Source organism: Amaranthus tricolor, chromosome 3 (assembly GCF_026212465.1).
Source record: "Amaranthus tricolor cultivar Red isolate AtriRed21 chromosome 3, ASM2621246v1, whole genome shotgun sequence".
Taxonomy (NCBI): Eukaryota; Viridiplantae; Streptophyta; class Magnoliopsida; order Caryophyllales; family Amaranthaceae; genus Amaranthus; species Amaranthus tricolor.
This window is the reverse complement of record NC_080049.1, coordinates 30482583-30502018: the sequence shown is the minus strand read 5'-3', so window position 1 is coordinate 30502018 and position 19436 is coordinate 30482583. Positions and strand designations below refer to the sequence as shown.

The 19436-nt window shown below is 32.0% G+C and overlaps 1 protein-coding gene across 2 annotated transcripts; it reads left to right on the top strand.

Moving 5' to 3' along the window:
* The first annotated feature begins 2875 nt into the window (after window positions 1-2875).
* On the top strand, window positions 2876-19026 carry LOC130808897 (uncharacterized). Of its 2 annotated transcripts, XM_057674439.1 has the most exons (19): window positions 2876-3065; window positions 3307-3417; window positions 4875-4931; window positions 5029-5099; window positions 5607-5706; window positions 6293-6363; window positions 6497-6597; window positions 6684-6787; window positions 6882-6935; window positions 7037-7092; window positions 7219-7257; window positions 8393-8537; window positions 12567-12748; window positions 12834-12901; window positions 13036-13108; window positions 13200-13261; window positions 13403-14327; window positions 14678-14968; window positions 17878-19021. In XM_057674439.1, the coding sequence occupies exons 2-19, from the start codon at window positions 3307-3309 to the stop codon at window positions 18152-18154; spliced, it is 2787 nt and encodes a 928-aa protein (XP_057530422.1). In that variant the 5' UTR covers window positions 2876-3065; the 3' UTR covers window positions 18155-19021. The 2 variants fall into 2 exon arrangements, with proteins under 2 accessions (XP_057530422.1, XP_057530423.1); XM_057674440.1 differs by lacking the exons at window positions 2876-3065; window positions 3307-3417; window positions 4875-4931; ... (2 more) ...; window positions 6293-6363; window positions 6497-6597 and having other exon boundaries at window positions 6771-6787; window positions 7202-7257; window positions 17878-19026.
* The last annotated feature ends 410 nt before the right edge of the window (window positions 19027-19436 follow it).

Here is a 19436-nt window from a genome sequence, read left to right as displayed (position 1 = left end):
TAATAATAATAATAATAATAATAATAACTTAAAAAATGAATTAATTAAACAAAAGAAATTTTATAAGTCGAAATTCAAAAAAAAAATAATAAATAAAAAACCAGTCGCACAGAACGTGCGACTCTTTGTGCAACTGTTTTTTTTTTTTTTTTATTATTATTGTTATTATAATAATAATAATAATTATTATTATTATTATTATTATTATTATTGTGGTTTAATAATAATAATAATAATAACAAAAATAATAATAATTATAATAACAATAATAATATAAATAAAAATAATTAAAAAAAAATTTAAATGAAAATGAAAAGTTATTAACTGCAATGGCATATTTGTAAATTTTTAAAGTTCAGGGGCAAATTCGTAATTTCATTAGGAGGGGTGGCGATAAAATGAAAAGAGTGGCGACAAATAGTAATGCCCTAATTCATTTGGCCTGAGTTTGTACTTGGTATCTTAAACCCACTCGTATACGTAAACGTAATAATATAATCCTGCTATGGAAAATATTTAGAAAAAATGTCTACAATAATTTCACATATTGTTGTTAATCATGTGAATAATTTCTATTATTTATTATTTCTGAATAATTTAACTTTTGCATAATTTTGTGGATAGTATTTTTTGTCGCATTTTAATCGACTACTAGTAAATAGTACCTATCAGCCATTACACTCATTTTTTCTTCCGTTTTACTTCTTCGTTGGTCTAACCTTACCTCTTTGGTATTAGAATTTAAAAACTTACAATAATCGGTTAAAATATGACAAGGGGTCAGGAAAAATATACAAATGTTATATTATTTAGAAATAATCAATATTAGGGATTATTCATATAAGTGGGCAATGGATGATATTATTCAGGATCATTTTTCTAAAATATTTTGTAAATATGTATGAAAGTAGGTATCACTTTATTTTAATTAGTATAGAAACTCATGCTATGCACTTAGTTTATTAGTATAAAAATATATAAATATAGATTTTAAATAGAGATACAATTACATGTTATCAGTACAAAATTATAATAATATTTTTTATAGAATAGATAAAGGATTTTAATATATATATATATATATATATATATATATATATATATATATTGCTTTTTAATGAAAAAAGTTAGGTTGTTAGTATAAGTATTAATTATAGTTTTTATACTTTTTAAGGCAATTTAGGTACTCTGCCAACAATATTATCATATTGATTCTTGATCATTTTTAAAGTAATTTTTGATTATTATGTATCTTTTGTTTCTTGATGAAATATTTTAGAAATTAAAATTCTAACGAAGTAATTTTATTAATTAGCAAATACTTCAACATAAAAAAACAAATACATATTCTAAGAAACTTTAATTGGAAATTTTATGTAACTTTTAAATTCAAAAATATAATATTTCAAGAAATTAAAGAAAATAACTTAATGTGATATACTACTCATCTATAAAGAAATAAGTTAATATTAACTATGATAAAAATTATTCCACATGGCGAATTTCTATGAGGATATTATGTAGAATTTTACAATTTTTTTTTAGATTGTATAATTGTATGATATGATATGATTAAAAGTGATTCATAAAAAAATAAAAAAAATGTAAGGAACAACGGAAGTATTACATTATATCATTATATTGTTAACTTGTTTTCATTTAATTTTTTTTACCTAAATGACTTGTTAACAAGTTTCAGGGCATTTTGGATGCTAGTGATACCTTTTAAAATTCATATTATTCAAGGTTAATAAAAAGTTAAAATTAGTTAAGAAAATTTAGAAAAAGTTTGATTATTAAGAAATATAGAGTAATAATTAACAAAATGAGTACGATTGATTTTTTTTTTCTCATAGTTTTTTTTCACTCCTAGATAATGCTAGGTGATACAGAACAAAATATCATTTTATATTTTATTTGGTTCTTATTTGTTCTTTTCATTTTTTAAATGGAAATTTTACAAAGAATTTTTAATATGAATAATTTATTTTGGTGATGTTTTTTGACCATAATAATCTCATTTGGTTAATACATTTTACTAAAAGGAAATCATATATTTACAATTTTATCCACAAGTAACATGATTTCATCTTTTATATATGTACCTCACCATCTTAATATGTTAAAAATATGTTTTATTTTTTTCTTTGTTCAATAATTGTAATTTATGATTTTCAAAATGCATATGTATCACTCTCAATGAACAATAATTACACAACAATATAATCTCAATACTTTATTACACTCTTTTTCCTTCCGCATTTCAAATAAAAAATGAAATAAGATCCAAAGGAGTAGTTGATGACTTGATATCATTGATTATGAAATAAATAAATAAATCATTAAAGCAATAGAAAGAATAATCACCACTATTATATTTTTAATTTATGTATAATATATATATATATATATATATATATATATATATATATATATATATATATATATATATATATATATATATATATATATATATATAATCCTATAATTTTAATATTTGGTATTATTATACTTGTAATCTTCTATTTATCTTTTTGTTTTTGTTTTTAAACAATTATAATGGCTAATCACTTATTATTTAATATTCGGTATTACGATTATGGTCCGTTTGATAGGTGATAATAAACGGTGGTAATAAAATAACAATTAGAGTAATTTTACTTTAAAATTCTTTGACTATGGTTATGCTTATCCAACTTCAATCGTCTCGATTTTTCCATAAAATTCATTTAAATACATTATCATCGGGAGATATGATATTAGTAGGTAATGAAAATTTGTTAAAAAGAAAGTTCCATCATAATAAAAATGATATGAAACTTTTGATTAAATATTACCTATAAATCTTTATTATTTCTACAATTTAGTACCACTAACTAAATGAAACATACTACAATAAATCAAGAGTCGTAATAATAATAAAGAAATGCCGGCGATTGGTCGTAAACTCTATAATTAAGTTTCTCCGGCAATGGCGTCGGCATTTTCCAGAAAACTTTTACTCACATCCTCCATTAGTTATCGCTTCATCTCTCAATCGATCCGACGACTCCATTGAAACTTAGGTTTTTTCTTTCATTCATCAATCAATATTCTCAAATAACAAAAAAAATGACCAGTGACTAATTGGAATGTAAAATTTCAACGAGTAGAATTAACAGAAAATGATTCCGTTGGAAGTTTTGATTTAGATTTTTTTGATGAAATACTCAAATAGTATAATTATTATTCTAGAAAAGGAAGGAAGTTGATTAATGGACTGCAGTTTCTGTTTTTGTATCTATTGATACCCTTTTTTGTGTGTAGATGATGGTTAATCCAGGGGATCCTGTCAAACCAAGCTGGCAGCGGAAACTCGATGATGAAAATAAAGTTCCTTCACAGTTTGGCATTAGCGTTCGAGAATTTGTTCAATTGGTGTGCTTCTGTCTTTTGTTATTAATTGTGATATGGGTGTTTTCTATTTTGGTTGAAATTTCTTAATAATCCTGATTTTCATGTCAATTTTTTATTGATAATGCTTAACATAACTAGTGAACTACTATTATCTGATCTCAAATACTTGGTGGTCAGAATTTTGTTGGTGGATTCTTGCTTTAGTTTTTGATCGTAGGCTTTATAATTAGTTTCCCATACATGGTGAGTTATGGTTGATCACTACAAGTATTATATTCTAATATGGGATGTTATTTTGTGTTTGGAGTCCATAGTACAAAAATATGGTTTCGGTGGATATTCGGTCAATGTCGCCTATTTATTGGTTGCGATAAACTTAAAAACTTTATAATACGGCCGTGATTTGGTGACGCTGCCTTGTTCTTGCACTATGGTTTGAAGTGTATAAGATTGTCATTTGAATTAAATTGTTTATTCAGATTAGATTAGATATTCATGCTCTTTACATTCGTTCAACAAGCAAAGTTTGGGCAGAAAAAACTAGAGACTGGCAAGAATGCCTTCTTTGAAATTTTAGCCTAGTGTTAGAGCAATGCTTTCAATGTTACTATGCATTGGGTCTTGAAAAATGAAGATTCACTTCAAGACTCTTGATGTGGGATGATGTCATATTTATATTTTGCTTCCAATAACTATTTTTTTGGATTAAGTATAAAACTAAGGATACTCTCGTTTCAAAAAAAAAAAAAAGAAAACTAAGAATGGTCTTGGCATAAACTGTAAAACTAGGGAGAGTCTTGTATGAGTCGAAATAATATAAAAGTGGATAAAAGTTAGTGAAAATATTCATAAGATTGGAGTTTGAGTCTGGGGATCTTCACACCCTATAGTTGCATTTTTGAACTTTACAAATTGTACTAGTGTGGACTTTATACTAAAACAGGACAGTGTAGGTCACAACATATGTTACAAAATTTCATTTCCAAAAGATTTTTACTTGTAACTCAAAATATTTAAATTTCAAGCCATTTTGCTAGAATGTATATCCTCTTTTCTTTCTTTTAACATTTTTCTCTACAAATTTTTGGTTCAGCATAATGTGGTAAAAGTAAAGGTGACTATTAGATTAGGATGAGGTAAGTAGAGATGTCACGAGTGATGATTGGAATGAAAATTTGGAATTTGTATGAGCATAAGGCAATAGATAAGAATGTATGGAGGAGTAGAATACATGTTGATGATTAAAATTGATTTTCTTAGTTGTAGATTAGTAGAAGTATTAAGTAAGGTCATATATAGTATAATTTTTGTAAGTGATAATTTCCCTCGTTGATCTATTTTGATTCATGTAGTTGATCTTATATATTTGGGATAAATACTTATTACATTGTTATTGTTTACTCATGGGATATGTTTACTGTACGAAATAAGTGCTTTATGATTTGCTAATTTCATCATCATGTCTTTGCTTATGACAGGCCCCTGTAGGTTATCGCCTGTGGCGCCATGTCCGAGAAGAAACTAGCAAAGGAAGGGTAATGTTGTTTACAATGAAAATATCGAGTATAGATTGGTAATTTTGTGTTGTTATGACCATTTTGTCAGTCATTTTACTGGATATTCAATCCTCAGGGGGCAATTATTGATCCTTTCTTCAAGCGTTTTGTCACATCTGACCATGGAGTTCCTCTTGGAGGAATTGGGTATCTTTCTTTATTAGTTTTTCTTTTAATTAAATGCTAACAAAGTTATTACATTAGTTTACCTTTTATATATGGTGTTGCCTATTCTCGAGGCTTATGTATTGGTTTAGCTATGAAGTTTCAATTTTCTGATATGTGACAAAATTATTTATTATGTTTTTTCCCTGGGCAGGGGAATTTTTAATGTGTTTTCTCTATTCTGAAGTTCCAGATGTGACATAATTATTCATTATTTTATTTTCCTTGGGGAGGGGGATTTTCAACGTGTTTTCTCTATTCTGAAGTTCCAATTTTCTGATGTGACATGATTATGTATTATGTTTAGCTATGAAGTTCCAATTTTCTGATATGTGACATAATTATTTATTATGCTTTTTTCCCTGGGGAGGAGGGGTTTTAATGTGCTAACCTCTTTTCTATGTTGATATTGGAATGCCAATTTACCACTTTGAGTTTACAGTCATCCACCTTAGCTATTTTTTTCCCTTCCTTTGAATCAATACTTAGAGCTGGAAGCATAGGGAGAAGTTACAAAGGCGAGTTTCAGCGCTGGCAAGTTTTTCCTGGATCATGTGAAGATAAACCTGTTTTGGCAAACCAATTTTCAGTAAGTGTGACATTAGTTTGCCTAATTCCCTTTGAAACGCACAGATTTGTGCTTTTGCTTTGTCGAGAAATCTTCATCATTCTTATGTCCATGGTCAACTACAAATTTGGCAATTTGTTTACTTGTGAGCTGCCTATTTGGATTAGGATTTTCTTATATATGTATATGGTATGAGATATGTCTTTCAAATTTGTATTGAGAAAGAGAAAATAAAGTGTTAGAGCTACTGAATTGTGATACTGATTTAATATTGAACAGCAAAATTTCCACACTATTTTTATTTCTTTTCTTTGAAAGAATATTAGGATATACTGTCATGTCCCAATAAACAGGTGACCTGCTAGGCTTTGTTGCTATGAGTGCTCAAGTTCCCTTTGTCCCCTCATGGACTTAACTAATTACTTTGTCATTCACAGACTCATCGAGTTATCGTCTAGCCAGTAGCTGCTTACCCTGACTTCACATTTCTTGTTTTATCTACTCAAGTTGTTCTGTTTGAAAAAAGTTAGATATGCTTGAGGACTCTTTAAGCAATAGCTTTTCTTGGTTGGTTGGACAGTAATCAAATAACTTACCCTTCTGCTAGGTTTTTGTCTCACGTCCAAATGGTGAAAAGTATTCTTCTGTACTGTGTCCACAAAATCCTGAGATGCTCAAGTACGGTTATTTTCCTGATCTTTACTATTTTCATTGAGATGCCGAAGAATGCTATTGAATTTTCTGGGCATGAAGTGGATAATATTGATGCTGTTGATGGTATTAAGTTCACTTATCTTCTGGGTTGAGACAGGGAAACTACTGCAAAAGGCATTGGAACTTGGGATTGGAATTTAAAAGGAAGCAACTCTTCTTATTATGCCCTCTACCCAAGGTCGTGGACTGTATATGATGGTAATAGCAGCTGCTGGATTCTCAAATTTGTAGCTTGACAGGAATCTTGCAATTGCATTGGTTTTATCTATGGTCTTCAAATGTAGGTGAACCTGATCCAGCTCTTAGTATTGTTTGTCGTCAGCTTTCACCGATTATTCCCCACAATTACAAGGAGAGCAGCTATCCTGTTGCAGTATTTACTTTCACGGTAACACCAAGAGTTCCTACAATTTTTTCAAGTACAAATTCACAATACTTTGATTGAGCAGCTTTTTCATCTAGTAACTTGTTATTTTCTTCAGCTATCAAACTTTGGAAATACAGCTGCAGATGTGAGCTTGCTTTTCACATGGGCGGTGCGTTAGGCAGTTACTTTTCGTTTTCATATTATAGTCGTATGAAATTGTTCGTGATTTCTTTACGGAATGCTAAAATGACAGTCTTGAGATACTTTCAGAATTCTGTGGGTGGAAATTCTGGAACTACTGGTAATCACTACAACTCAAAGATCACGTAAGGGCATATCAAGTGGTTTCAACACATACTCCTGTCACATAAGTTCATTTTTCATATCCTTTCATTTCTATGTTGACATTGCTAATATTTTATTCTGACATACAAGGCCATATATAATATCAGGATGAAGGATGGCATTCGTGGTGTAGTTTTACATCATAGGTGAGTGGATCTTCTTTAGATACAGGTGTAATTGGAACAAAAAGAAGCTTTTAACAATTACTTGAAGTTAGCTACCTTTTGTAAAATGGTTAATTATATCTCAACCTGTGAGTTTAAAATGTCTGACCATGACCCTCAATTTTACCATAAGATCCTAAATTAACTACTGACGGTACCAAAAATGTTAAGGCAGTTCCTTCTTTTGCTCGATTCTTGAAATAACAATTCTGGGCATTATATATTTCACCACCTTTTTCATTGCATCGCCACTTTCTTTTTATCTTTTTGGCCCTTGAACTTTATCTATCTAATTTCTCTCCATACTAAGCTTTCTCAATTCAATCTCAACTAATTATTTGTGTATCAACGCAAGATGAAAGATGAATTCAACATCGAAAATGTCGACTGTCAAGATAACTAATTTTATGTAAAATTTAGAAAGTTTTCTTAAATTTAATGATAATTAATTTTATCTCCGAAGGCGCTCACACATTGAAAATAAAAAATATTTAACAATATCAATAATATGAATAAACTAACTTGCCACTGAAAATAAAAAAGTAGTTTAAAAAATTTTTAAATAATTTTTTTGAAGAAGTGTGTGACTATACATTTTAATTTATTTTTCTTTTTTTTAATTTTTTTTTTTTACAAAATTTACGACAAAAAATCCAAAAATTCATATGAGTTGCGTTTACATTGAACAAGCTTTGCATTTGATGAATTGAAAAATTATAGGTTTCTGGAGGGAGGGGCAAATTTGGAAATTTTATGCAAAAAGGCAGCGACACAATAAAAAGGTGGTGACAAATAAGAAATGAGATAATTTTAACTGAATGTGAAATCAGAATCTTCAATTCAATTCTCTAATTGTTCCATTTTATCTTAATTCTTAGAATATCAGTGTATCATCACTTGTTCGTTTTAAAATACTGAAGTAATTTTATGTCACGTCTCAACATCCATGTAACAAGGTAGTTATCATTGAGTCCTTAGTTTGTGCACTGAATTTAAGGCACTCAAATGGGAATGGATGTAGTGGGCATATTATCAGTTTTCCTTTAATATGGCATATATTTGTTTGTTTGCTGTAAAACTTCTATAAATTTTTTTTAAATGTTTGTGTGACACACAGAGCAGCAGATGGATGTCCCCCTGTTTCCTTTGCTATTGCAGCAGAGAACAAAGATGGGGTTCACATCTCAGAGTGTCCGTGCTTTGTTATTTCTGGAGATTCTGAAGGTATTACTGCAGAGGACATGTGGCAAGAGGTGAAACAGGTTAGTGTCTTGAACCTTCTCTTATTTTAAAATATGTGCTTTTTGGTGTGCAAAAACACTTCATTGTTGTGGAAATGTATAGCATAGACCTCTATGATTATTTGCTTCAATACCTGAAAATCTAAATTTATTGGATCTCACCCTTATCATAATATATCTGCTTAATTTTTTTTTGTTTTTTTTTTTCTGTCTCTGCTTCTCATACACCCTATATTTTTATGTGGAAATGGAGTGTTAGTTTATAGTTGCTACTTCCATGAAATCATTGGTTCTTCTTTAATGAGTGCGAAGTATTTTGAAAGAAGTTATCTTATAAGAGTACTTTATGATTTTCTTATAGCTTTATTTGTCATTTGTAAGGTCATTTCATTAGTTTATGTATCAACATCATCTTTGGAATTGAATTAGCGTAAAAGCTTGGTATTTTATCGCTTATGTGTTTTGCTAATGTAGTTGTAATTTGAAGGTTATTAGCATAAGTTTGGGCTTGATAAAAAAAAAAAACTTTTTTTACCAGAGCCTTAATCCCAAAATATGGGGGCTGACTACATGAACTAATATATTTGTTCCAATGGTCATTCACATGGATTTTTCTTCATTCATTCCGATTTTCCACCATCGCAATTGTAAGTCTAGATCCTTCATATCATTTTCAACTCCTGTCCTCCAAGTCATATTTGGTGTTCCTTACCCTCTTTAAGTCTTCCAAGCTCCCACATTCTATCTTCCTTACCAGTTCGCTAATATCCCGATTTTGCACTTGCCCAAACCATTTTAAACAATTCTCTTTCACTTTTTCCTCAGTATTTGCAATTTGCAACTCCTAAACCCTTTTTTTATATCTTCGTTTCAAATTTTATCCCTCAAAGTGTGCCCACTCATCCATCGAACCATTTGCATTTTTGTTACACCCATCTTTCTACTTTAATCCTTTCTAAAATCTCCACTTTCTGATCCAATATAGTTGTGTTGGTCTAATGGTCGTTCGATAAAACTTGCCTTCAACCTTAATGGCATACTTCGATCACATAAAACTCTAGTACTGATTCATTTTGCCGCACACTTTATTTATAGGTCACATCTTGTTGGATGTCCACACAACTCCGAAATATGAACCCAAGGTTTTTGAAGCATCCACTTGGAGCGATGTCTTTTTTTAAAAATTTAAACTTTATAGTGGCTCGTGTTATTTTGTTTGTGCTGAAGTTAATACTCCTTGTATTCTGTCTTGCTCTGACTTGATTTAAAACCTTGTGACTCCAATTCTTTTCTCCATCATTTTAATTTAGCATTTATCCCCTCCTTGATGTCATTTTCCAAAATGATGTCATCAATAAACAACATGCACCAACACATGTCTCCTTGTATCGATCAAGTTATTTCATCTAGGACTGTTGCAGAAAGAAATAGGCTTTGGGCTGAGACTTGATGAAGGCTAACTGTGTTTGGAAAATCATTTGTACTCCTTTACATGTCCTAACATTCACCTTTACTTCTCGATGCATATCTTGCTCTATAATAATGTGTTTCCTGGGAATACCTTTTATGTCATTACCCACAAAATTATTATACCACGTTGTATGCTATTTTCAAGTCAATAAAAACCATGTACAAGTCTCCTTTTCTAGCCCTATAGTATTCGATCATTTGTCTCATAAGATGAATTGCTTCCACGTAGACCTCCTTGGCATAAATCCATATTGGTTCACTAATATGACTAATGAGTTTTATCACTCGATAGTTGGAGCAATCTTGGACATCTCCTTTATATGTTATATGGGCACTAGAGTACTTCTTCAATGATTGGTCATCTTGTTTGTCCTTCAATTCTTGTTGAATAGATCAGTTAGCCAAGTTACTTTGTTCGTCCCTAGGCATCTCCATACTTCAATAAGTATACCATCTAGGCTCTAGCCCAACCACTTTCTTTAGCCTCATTTTCTTCAAAGCATCCTCCACAGATAATTTTTGTATTTTTCGCATAAATTCTCCTACAACATTTTCTTGTTTTCCATTAATAACTCACAAAAATACATTCTCTTTCGATCCTTGATGTTCTAGTTCTGAATTAGAATGTTTTTGTCCTTGTCCTTATCCTTATCCTTATGACCTTAATACACTTAACTAAACCTATGCCATTAGATTTTGTTTCCCTTTTCTTTGCCATTATATATATATATATATATATATATATATATGGTCAAGTTCCAGTGAGAACCAAGCTTATATGAGAACCGTGAGAACCAATCTACATGATAAAAAACTGTAACTTTTTTACAGAAAATGTTACTTTTGGGCAAAAAAATGTTGCTTTTTTTTAAAAAAAATTGTTACTTTTTAGCAAAAAGTGTTACTGTCAAAAAAATTTTCAAAAATCAAATTATACAAAGTAGCACGTTTTTCTGAAAAGTAACACTTTTTTATGTAAAAGTAACAATTTTTTGTCAGATAGATTGGTTATCACGGTTCTCATATAAGGATGGTTCTCACTGGAACTTCTTCATATATATATATATATATATATACACACACACACACACACACACACACACACATATATATATATATGTATATATATATATATATGTATGTATATATATATATATGTATGTATATATATATATATATATATATATATATATATATATATATATATATGTATATGTATATATATATATGTATATGTATATATATATATATGTATATATATATATATATCTGTATATATATATATATGTATATATATATATATATATGTATATATATATATATATGTATATATATATATATATATATATATATATATATAGTTTGTCAAATACCTCCTTGAAAGCCTTTAATTTCGTCTCGCGAACTATTACTTTTGTCTTGGTTTTGATTTTCTTATACTTGGTTATATTTCCCTTAATCCTGTATTTTTCTTGACGCAAGATGACATTTTTTTCTTTTGCCTTGATAATTGTCTTGACCTCCTCATTCCATGACGCTGTATTCTTATTTACTAGCCTCTTATTCTCCTTAAATTTCCTTGGCTATTTGAATGAAGCAAATTTTCATCTTTATCCAAATATCCTCTGCATTCAAAGTCATCTCACAATCAGCTTCTTCAATAATTTTCTCAGCAAAAACTTTAGCATAATCCCTCTTACTCTCCACCATTTAATCCTAGCTTGAAGGCAAACATCTATGATAAGGATTTTATTTTGAGTGGCTATACATTCCATTGGGATAACCTTACAGTTAGGAAACCACCTCTATATATCACTTTTGTCAAAAAGTAGGCAATCTGGATTGTGTTTACTCTAGTTCTAAAAGTCACCAAGTGACTATCTCTCTTCTTAAACAATATATTTTCAATCAACTAATCGTATGCTAGTGTAAAATCCAAAATAGACTGCGCTTTTGTATTCCTTGTTCTATGGGCCAAAACCTCCATGGACATTTTCGTAGCCACTGTGACATTACCCTTACATGCCCATTCAAATCACTTCCTATACATTCATTGGTATGTTTTGCACCATGTCATGGATTTTCTTATTAAAATAAATACCATTAAAATTGTCAAACATGATACACTGACTTAGCCTGATAGAGAACAAAGAAGTTGTAATGTGAACTGAATATTTTGTGGTCAAAGGCACTCAAAGCTTCTGTATTAAGTATTAAGATTATCCTTTGATATGATGCTGATGAAACTGTGCATACATTCACTTGCTTAACACTTCCTCTTAAATTAGATAAAAAAAATCCCTTGCTGCCCTCGACTTTAGTTTAGCCTTTAGCATGTCATGCTTTCATCATTTACAATTGCACAACTACCTCTGAAGTGCTTCAATTTATGAAACTATGGTATTCCTTGCATCCTTTGTTGACTCCTATCATTTTTTTTGATAAGAAAAACTGCTTATGGATGGAGACTATAGCTTATGTTGGCTCCTTTTTTTTTCCTTCTTAATATCCTGTTATTGGTTGAGTTCTGTGTTCTGATTGCATGAGCATTTTTCCTATTCTCTTGTTTCCTTGATTTAGCGTGGATCCTTTGATAAACTTGACTGTCCTGAGACTTCATCTCCATCAAAGCCTTCATCTTGCATAGGAGCTGCAGTTGCGGCTTCAGTTAAGGTGCCATCAGGGTCAACCCGTGTTGTTACATTTTCATTATCATGGGATTGCCCTAAAGCTACATTCTTTAGAGGAAAAACATATCACCGGTCAGTGTGTAACCCTTACAATATCTTTGACGATGATCATGTTTAGCTTTTACCTTACTCCCAAGTCTCTTTATGATGTTTTTAGGCGCTATACAAAGTTCTATGGCTCTTCTGGCAATGCAGCGGCAGATATTGCACATGATGCTATAAGAGGTAAAATTACCGAAGTTACTAAAATCGTAATGGATCAGGATTTCTAGACTTGATAAAAAGTAATAAAATTGAATGTCATGCTTTGTTGTCAGTTTCTCACATCCCTCTCCACTTGATGATTTGTTTTGATGCAGACCAAAAGCACTGGGAGTCCCAGATTGAAGCATGGCAGAGGCCTATACTTGAAGACAAGCGATTTCCAGAATGGTGAATCTGCTTGTCTGTATTTGTGCTGGGTCCAGTAATAATTAGCAAGAATAATTAATAAGCATTTATTGAACTCGAACTAAATTTTCAGGTATCCAGTTACTCTTTTCAATGAACTCTATTATCTTAATGCTGGGGGCACTGTGTGGACAGGTTTGATCTGGCTCTTCAGTCTTATTGAAATAATTTTGTTATCTAGGCGGATTTTACTCAGGCTTCTATATTTATGTGTGTATATGTGTGTGTGTGTGTATATGTATATATATTCATATATATTTTATATATAATGTGCAGACGGATCTCCTCCACTCAAGAGTACAAGGACTATCGGAGAACTGGGAGTTGAGCAGTTAAATACAAAATTTGTAAGCACTACCAATGTCTCAACACAAAATGATACTGCTGTGGAAATCCTTCGGAAATTGACTTCAATACTGGAGCAAGTACACAAAACACCTAAATCCAATTCTGCTTTTGGTCCAAATTTACTTTTAGAAGGGGAAGAAAACATCGGTCAATTTCTTTACTATGAAGGGATTGAGTATCATATGTGGAATACCTATGATGTTCATTTCTATGCGTCTTTTGCTTTGGTAATGCTATTCCCAAAGCTTGAACTTAGCATTCAAAGAGATTTTGCTGCAGCAGTTTTAATGCATGATCCTAGTAAAAGGAAACTTTTGATGGATGGGAAATGGGCATCGAGAAAATTTCTTGGTGCTGTCCCTCATGATATTGGGCTTAGTGATCCATGGTTCGAAGTAAATGCTTACAGCCTCCACAACACAGACCGATGGAAAGATTTAAACCCAAAATTTGTTCTCCAGGTATACAGAGATGTTGTAGCCACAGGTGACAAGAAATTTGCACAAGCTGTTTGGCCTTCTGTTTATGTGGCGATGGCCTACATGGATCAATTTGACAAGGATGGAGATGGCATGATTGAGAATGACGGCTTTCCTGATCAGACATATGACACATGGTCGGTCTCCGGTGTGAGCGCATATTGTGGGGGGCTCTGGGTTGCAGCACTTGAAGCTGCTTCAGCCCTAGCTGGAGAAGTTGGCGATAAGGGTTCACAGGACTACTTTTGGTTCAAATTTCAAAAAGCTAAGGCTGTTTATCAGAAGTCATTGTGGAATGGCACATATTTTAATTATGACAACAGTGGTGGTAGTAACAGTGCGTCGATTCAAGCTGATCAATTGGCTGGTCAATGGTATGCTGTGAATTGTGATTGATTTGCAATTTTAAAATATAGATTTTAACTTTTTCATTAGTAGGTCATATCTCTCTAAGGTTTTTATTGAAATAGTTGCAATGGAATTGCATTTTACATGAATTATGGCTTTCTTTGATCTTCAAAGTAAGTATGAAGCTTTAAGTGTTTACTAATGAGAAGCTTTCACAACCTCCACTTTGCGAGGGCAGTTTTCTTTCAACCAAACATTAATGTTTGAAGCAATCTGTGTTACTTTTATTAGTACATGGAATTTGAATTACCTTTGCATAATGCTGTCCCTATTAAAAAATTTCCAAATTGACCTCTGTCCTTACGGCTGGTTGTAGGTATGCACGAGCATGTGGTCTAGCGCCAATTGTTGATGAGGAAAAGGCAAAATGTGCCCTTGCCAATGTTTTTGAGTTCAATGTGATGAAGTTGAAGGATGGACGGCGAGGGGCTGTGAATGGAATGCTTCCTGATGGAAATGTAGACATCTCGTCAATGCAGTCGAGGGAGATATGGTCTGGTGTCACTTACGCTGTTGCTGCCACCATGATTCAAGAAGGATTACTGGACATGGGTCTTCAGACTGCGTATGGAGTTTTTGAAGCTGTCTGGTCACAAAAAGGACTTGGGTTAGTGTTCTTTCCTTATTATTTACTCCATTTGCTTATAATTTAATGCATTTGTTTGACATATCTTATAATGATACCATATTCGAGATCCACTACCAAATTGAAAAGCTGTAGTTTAACTAGCTAACTTTGCAATTTTATCAAGCTACCAAAACCATTAATTTTCATGTTTTGACGTTAAGTGGGGCACACTACTTTCCTTCAAACTTTTCCCCTCAATTTAATAGAGCCCACAAAAATTTTCACAACACCAAATTTCAAAATTTAAGGCAATAATTTACCCAGATATTTTTTGAAGAGTTTGTTCTTATCTTATCCAACCAGTTTCTATGATTTATCTGTCAGTTTATTTCAATACAAAAATTTATCATCTCCAACCTGTTTATTTGCAATTAAGGTTCATCAAATTTGGGGCCTTTCGAAAATTACAGTAAATTTATGCAATATGGGTTAGTGAGGGAATTGTCTAAAACATGTAAATAATTTCGAAAAATTAATAATGATTGATATTTGACCTTGGATCAAAAGACTGAATTTAAAGACACCCTAAATAACAGGTTGATTGCTAATTTGATAGTTTCAGTTTGTTACAAGCATCCTTTGGTGATGCCCGACGCTTTTCTCTTTTGGATCTTCTTGATTTTTCTATCTCTCTTTATTGTCTTGTAATGCTTAAATTTGATCGAAATATTTTGAAAAATAGATTATTCCATGGGAAGATAAGATCATAAGATAATTGGTCTTTTGAAGGGGTAATTTTGTAACTTCACCATGATTTTTGATGGAAATGAAAATGGCTGGATCCTATATGACGGCAAAATGCAAAAAGTAACGGTTTTGGTCGTAGTACATTAATAAAATTGCTGAACCTGACAATCCATCCTTATTTTTCATTGGGAGAATTCACCATTAAGTTAGCCACTGATGCTTTACATGATATATCCATACAAGCTTAGTTCTAAACGGCGTAAAAGGGTCCTGCAAGCTAAGCGCAAGATGCTAGCATGGTACTAATATTACTTTTTAGGATTAAAGTTCTGGCATTGTTGTTGAGTGATGATAATACAAAGGGATACCGGACACCACCAACCTTTTGCGCAAATCTTCAGAACTTTGAAGTAGTTTTACATGTTTAGTCATTTGATCGAGTACAACATGCAAAGAAATGTTTTGTGATGTATTACCCCACTATTTTTATCTTGTCACTTTCCAAAACGAGCGTTCTTTTGTTCTTGACACCTCCTATATGCAATAATCCCTTTTCAACTATTCTCATTTTCTTGTTATACTCTCCTATAATTCCTATCAGTCTCTATAACCTATCATGAACATGGGGTGTACTCTTTTCCCTACCCTTTTGGTTGTATCGGTCCCTCCCCCCAATGTCTGAGAACATGTGCTCTTCAAAACCTCGAGAACAAAAAAGAACACAGGTTATATGAAACTATTGAGTTGATTGGTTGGTCAAGATGGACTTCTAAGGTCAACTTCCCTCAAAGTATGAGAAATCATTTTGTAACGAAAAAAGTTAGCCCTTTCCCAGAAAATGCTTTTCTAGGAATTAGGAACTAGGAAGTGCAACTTGGTGGAAGGTGTGAAAATTTCTTCATCTCCCGGTTTATGATCACTTAGAGACCCTCTTGATCTCCAAATTCACAAGAATAAGGAACCCTTTAACTATGGAAACACTAATGGCCGGTAAGTAGAACTGTAGAAGTTAATGGATCTCATGCCATATAGACAACCTAAAAACTAGAAGGGTTTCAGTTTGTGTGAATTGGTTTTGCTCCGTAAATGAAATTACCAAGAACCAATTGTAACATCATCCTACTATATACAATTTTACTCCTACTCCCTCCGAAAGCACCAAATGAAAATGTCATATTTTTAGTGGAAAGGAGAATTGGGTTGGAGAATAAGATAAAATACAAGTGGATGGTAGAAATGAGTAGTTAAGACATAGAGAATAAGTTTGTGGATGTGATTAAAAGAAAGAGATTGGGATTATTGCTAAAGAAGAATGGATGCAAATTGAGTAGATTAACTAAATTGGAAAAGGTGTTAATTCGTAGGAACATGGAGTATTACGCAATGAATGGGAAACAGATTTCAAGACACCATTGTTCTTGCTTTGAAGTTTTGATGTGGTCCTCTAGACGTGGGGGTTATCGTAGGGAGTGGACTTTATTTCTCAAGTAAATTAATCTGAATTTATATAATTTATGAGTTTCTTTGAAGATCCCATCTTAGACTACAAAGTTTCTGGGTACTTGCTATAGACATTTTGCTTTTGCATAGTCCTCATGGTTCTTCACTCATCCTTGACATCTTCCTTTGCATCATTTTCACTTTTTAATTACATTTAAAACAATCACTTCTTGGATCTAGAGCTTTAACATGAGACATTATGCCAATTTTTTTACGAGATGCAACTCAGATAAATGCATGTTATAATCTCGCTTCGAAAGAAATCAACAACACACTGTTGCCAAAGCCTTAATCCCAAACAATTAGGGTCGAATATTTAAATAGCGACCACAAGTTTTGCTCGAGGAAATCGAAAAACCAAGCCATGGGCTTGACTTCAATCTTGCCCCAGGTCTTTCTCTACCTCTTGCAGACGGTTTCGGCTATTGACTGACTAGATTAAATAAAGGTTAGTCATTTTGCATAATCTAGATACAATCTTAGCAATTTGCTACGGATCAAGCCATGTGCTTGACTGGAAACAGATCCGAAGACATTTGATACGTCCATGTCCCGGAACTTGTAGAACAAACCTGAAGTAGAGGCTCATTTTATTGTTCTTGTTGCGAGTCGTGACTAAAATGTGTTCGATATTACTGTGAGCCTGTTACAATGAACCATTCCTTGCTTTTATCCTCAGTTTCTCACCGAAATGTCTACAGGTACTCATTTCAAACCCCTGAAGCTTGGAATACCACTGGTCAGTACAGGTCACTGTGCTATATGCGCCCGTTAGCCATATGGGCAATGCAATGGGCGCTGTCGAAGCCAAAACCTGCAGAGCTGGAGATAAGGCCTGAAGTGAAAGAAGAGTCTTTGGCTAAGTATCACTTGGGATACTCGAAAGTTGCCAGTCTTTTGGAGCTCCCAAAGGAAGAAGATTCTCCAGGTCTGGTGAATGTTATTTATGACAAAACTTGCAGAAGGATGTGGAATTGACTACATATTGTTTCATTATGCTATGGAGCATTGCTAGAGCCCAGAAAGGGTTTATTTAAATTAGTCGATTTCCAAATCGAGTTCCCATTTATACAAAGAGTGATTTTCTGGTAGGTGATTGGAGTTTTTATTTACAAATTGATACAAGACATAGCATTGGTATCATTCCCATCCGATTGTGCAAAGCTATGTGATTGGAGTTATTATTTACAAATCGATACAAGAAATAGCATCGGTATGAATCCCATCCGATTGTGAAAAGCTATGTCAATCGACTTGTATTGTTCATAGTATAATATATCTCGGAGATTTATATATTTGCGTTTGTTGTAAATTGAAATTTGATGAAAAACTATGTTCACTACAAAGCAAAGTTTCCATGTTTTAGACTACTGATGTACTCTTAGATTACCTTTTAGTGTTCTTGTCCTCTTACTTCTCCCGTTTATTTTATTATTAGTTTTTTTGTTTTCTTTATTGTGTAGTTAGTTCTACTTATTTATTTTATTTATAGGCATTTAATTTATCTTTTTCGTGTAGTTACGTCTCTTTACCTTTCTCGAGTCAGTGGACTCCTTTGACCGTGCTCTCCTTTATGGGTATGAGTTGTCGCCGTTCTTTTCTTCCCAGATCCTGTCCATAGTTTATCTATGAGCGGAATACATTGGGTAAGATGACGATGAAGTTATTTTGTTCAACTAAAGTTTGCGGCATTTTGACTCTCGATTCTTAAAATTAAAATTTTAACATTATTGTTGCCGTTATAAAGTGACATCACCGCCATTCATATGCATCACGGTTTTCATTTATCACCCTCAAAAGATGAAATGTTTATAATGTTTTAACCTAAAGCTGATTTCAACATATGTTTTTTTTCATCCATGGAAGCAATTTATTTTATGAGACAAATGATGGAGTACTATAAAGCTAGTGAAAGAGAATTACACATGATTTTATCGATTTGGAAGAGACATATGACAAAGTACCAAGGGAAGTACTTTGGTGGACAATAACAAAGATGAGCATTCTCATGAAATCTATAATTTATCTATAACTATTACTAAAACAAAACATTGCTGATATTATCATTTTTTTAAATTTCTTACGTGTCACTTTCTCAATAAAAATTTTTCCCTCTAAAACTCAAGGATGAAGTCATTGTATTTATTACTAATGTTTATATCTTTGACTTTTTTATTTTCTAATTATGACTATAATATTATTAATATTCGTTGACTTTTTACTTTGCAGGTTATATCATTTAATATATTAGAAAATCATA

What these genes read in the sequence shown, in the direction of transcription:
- LOC130808897 (XM_057674439.1), top strand. Translation starts at nt 3,307, where the DNA reads ATGATGGTTAATCCAGGGGATCCTGTCAAACCAAGCTGGCAGCGGAAA. An exon ending in GTTCCTCTTGGAGGAATTGG is followed by an intron (nt 5,100 to 5,606) that starts GTATCTTTCTTT and finishes ATCAATACTTAG; the next exon opens with AGCTGGAAGCATAGGGAGAA. An exon ending in GGTGTAGTTTTACATCATAG is followed by an intron (nt 7,258 to 8,392) that starts GTGAGTGGATCT and finishes TGTGACACACAG; the next exon opens with AGCAGCAGATGGATGTCCCC.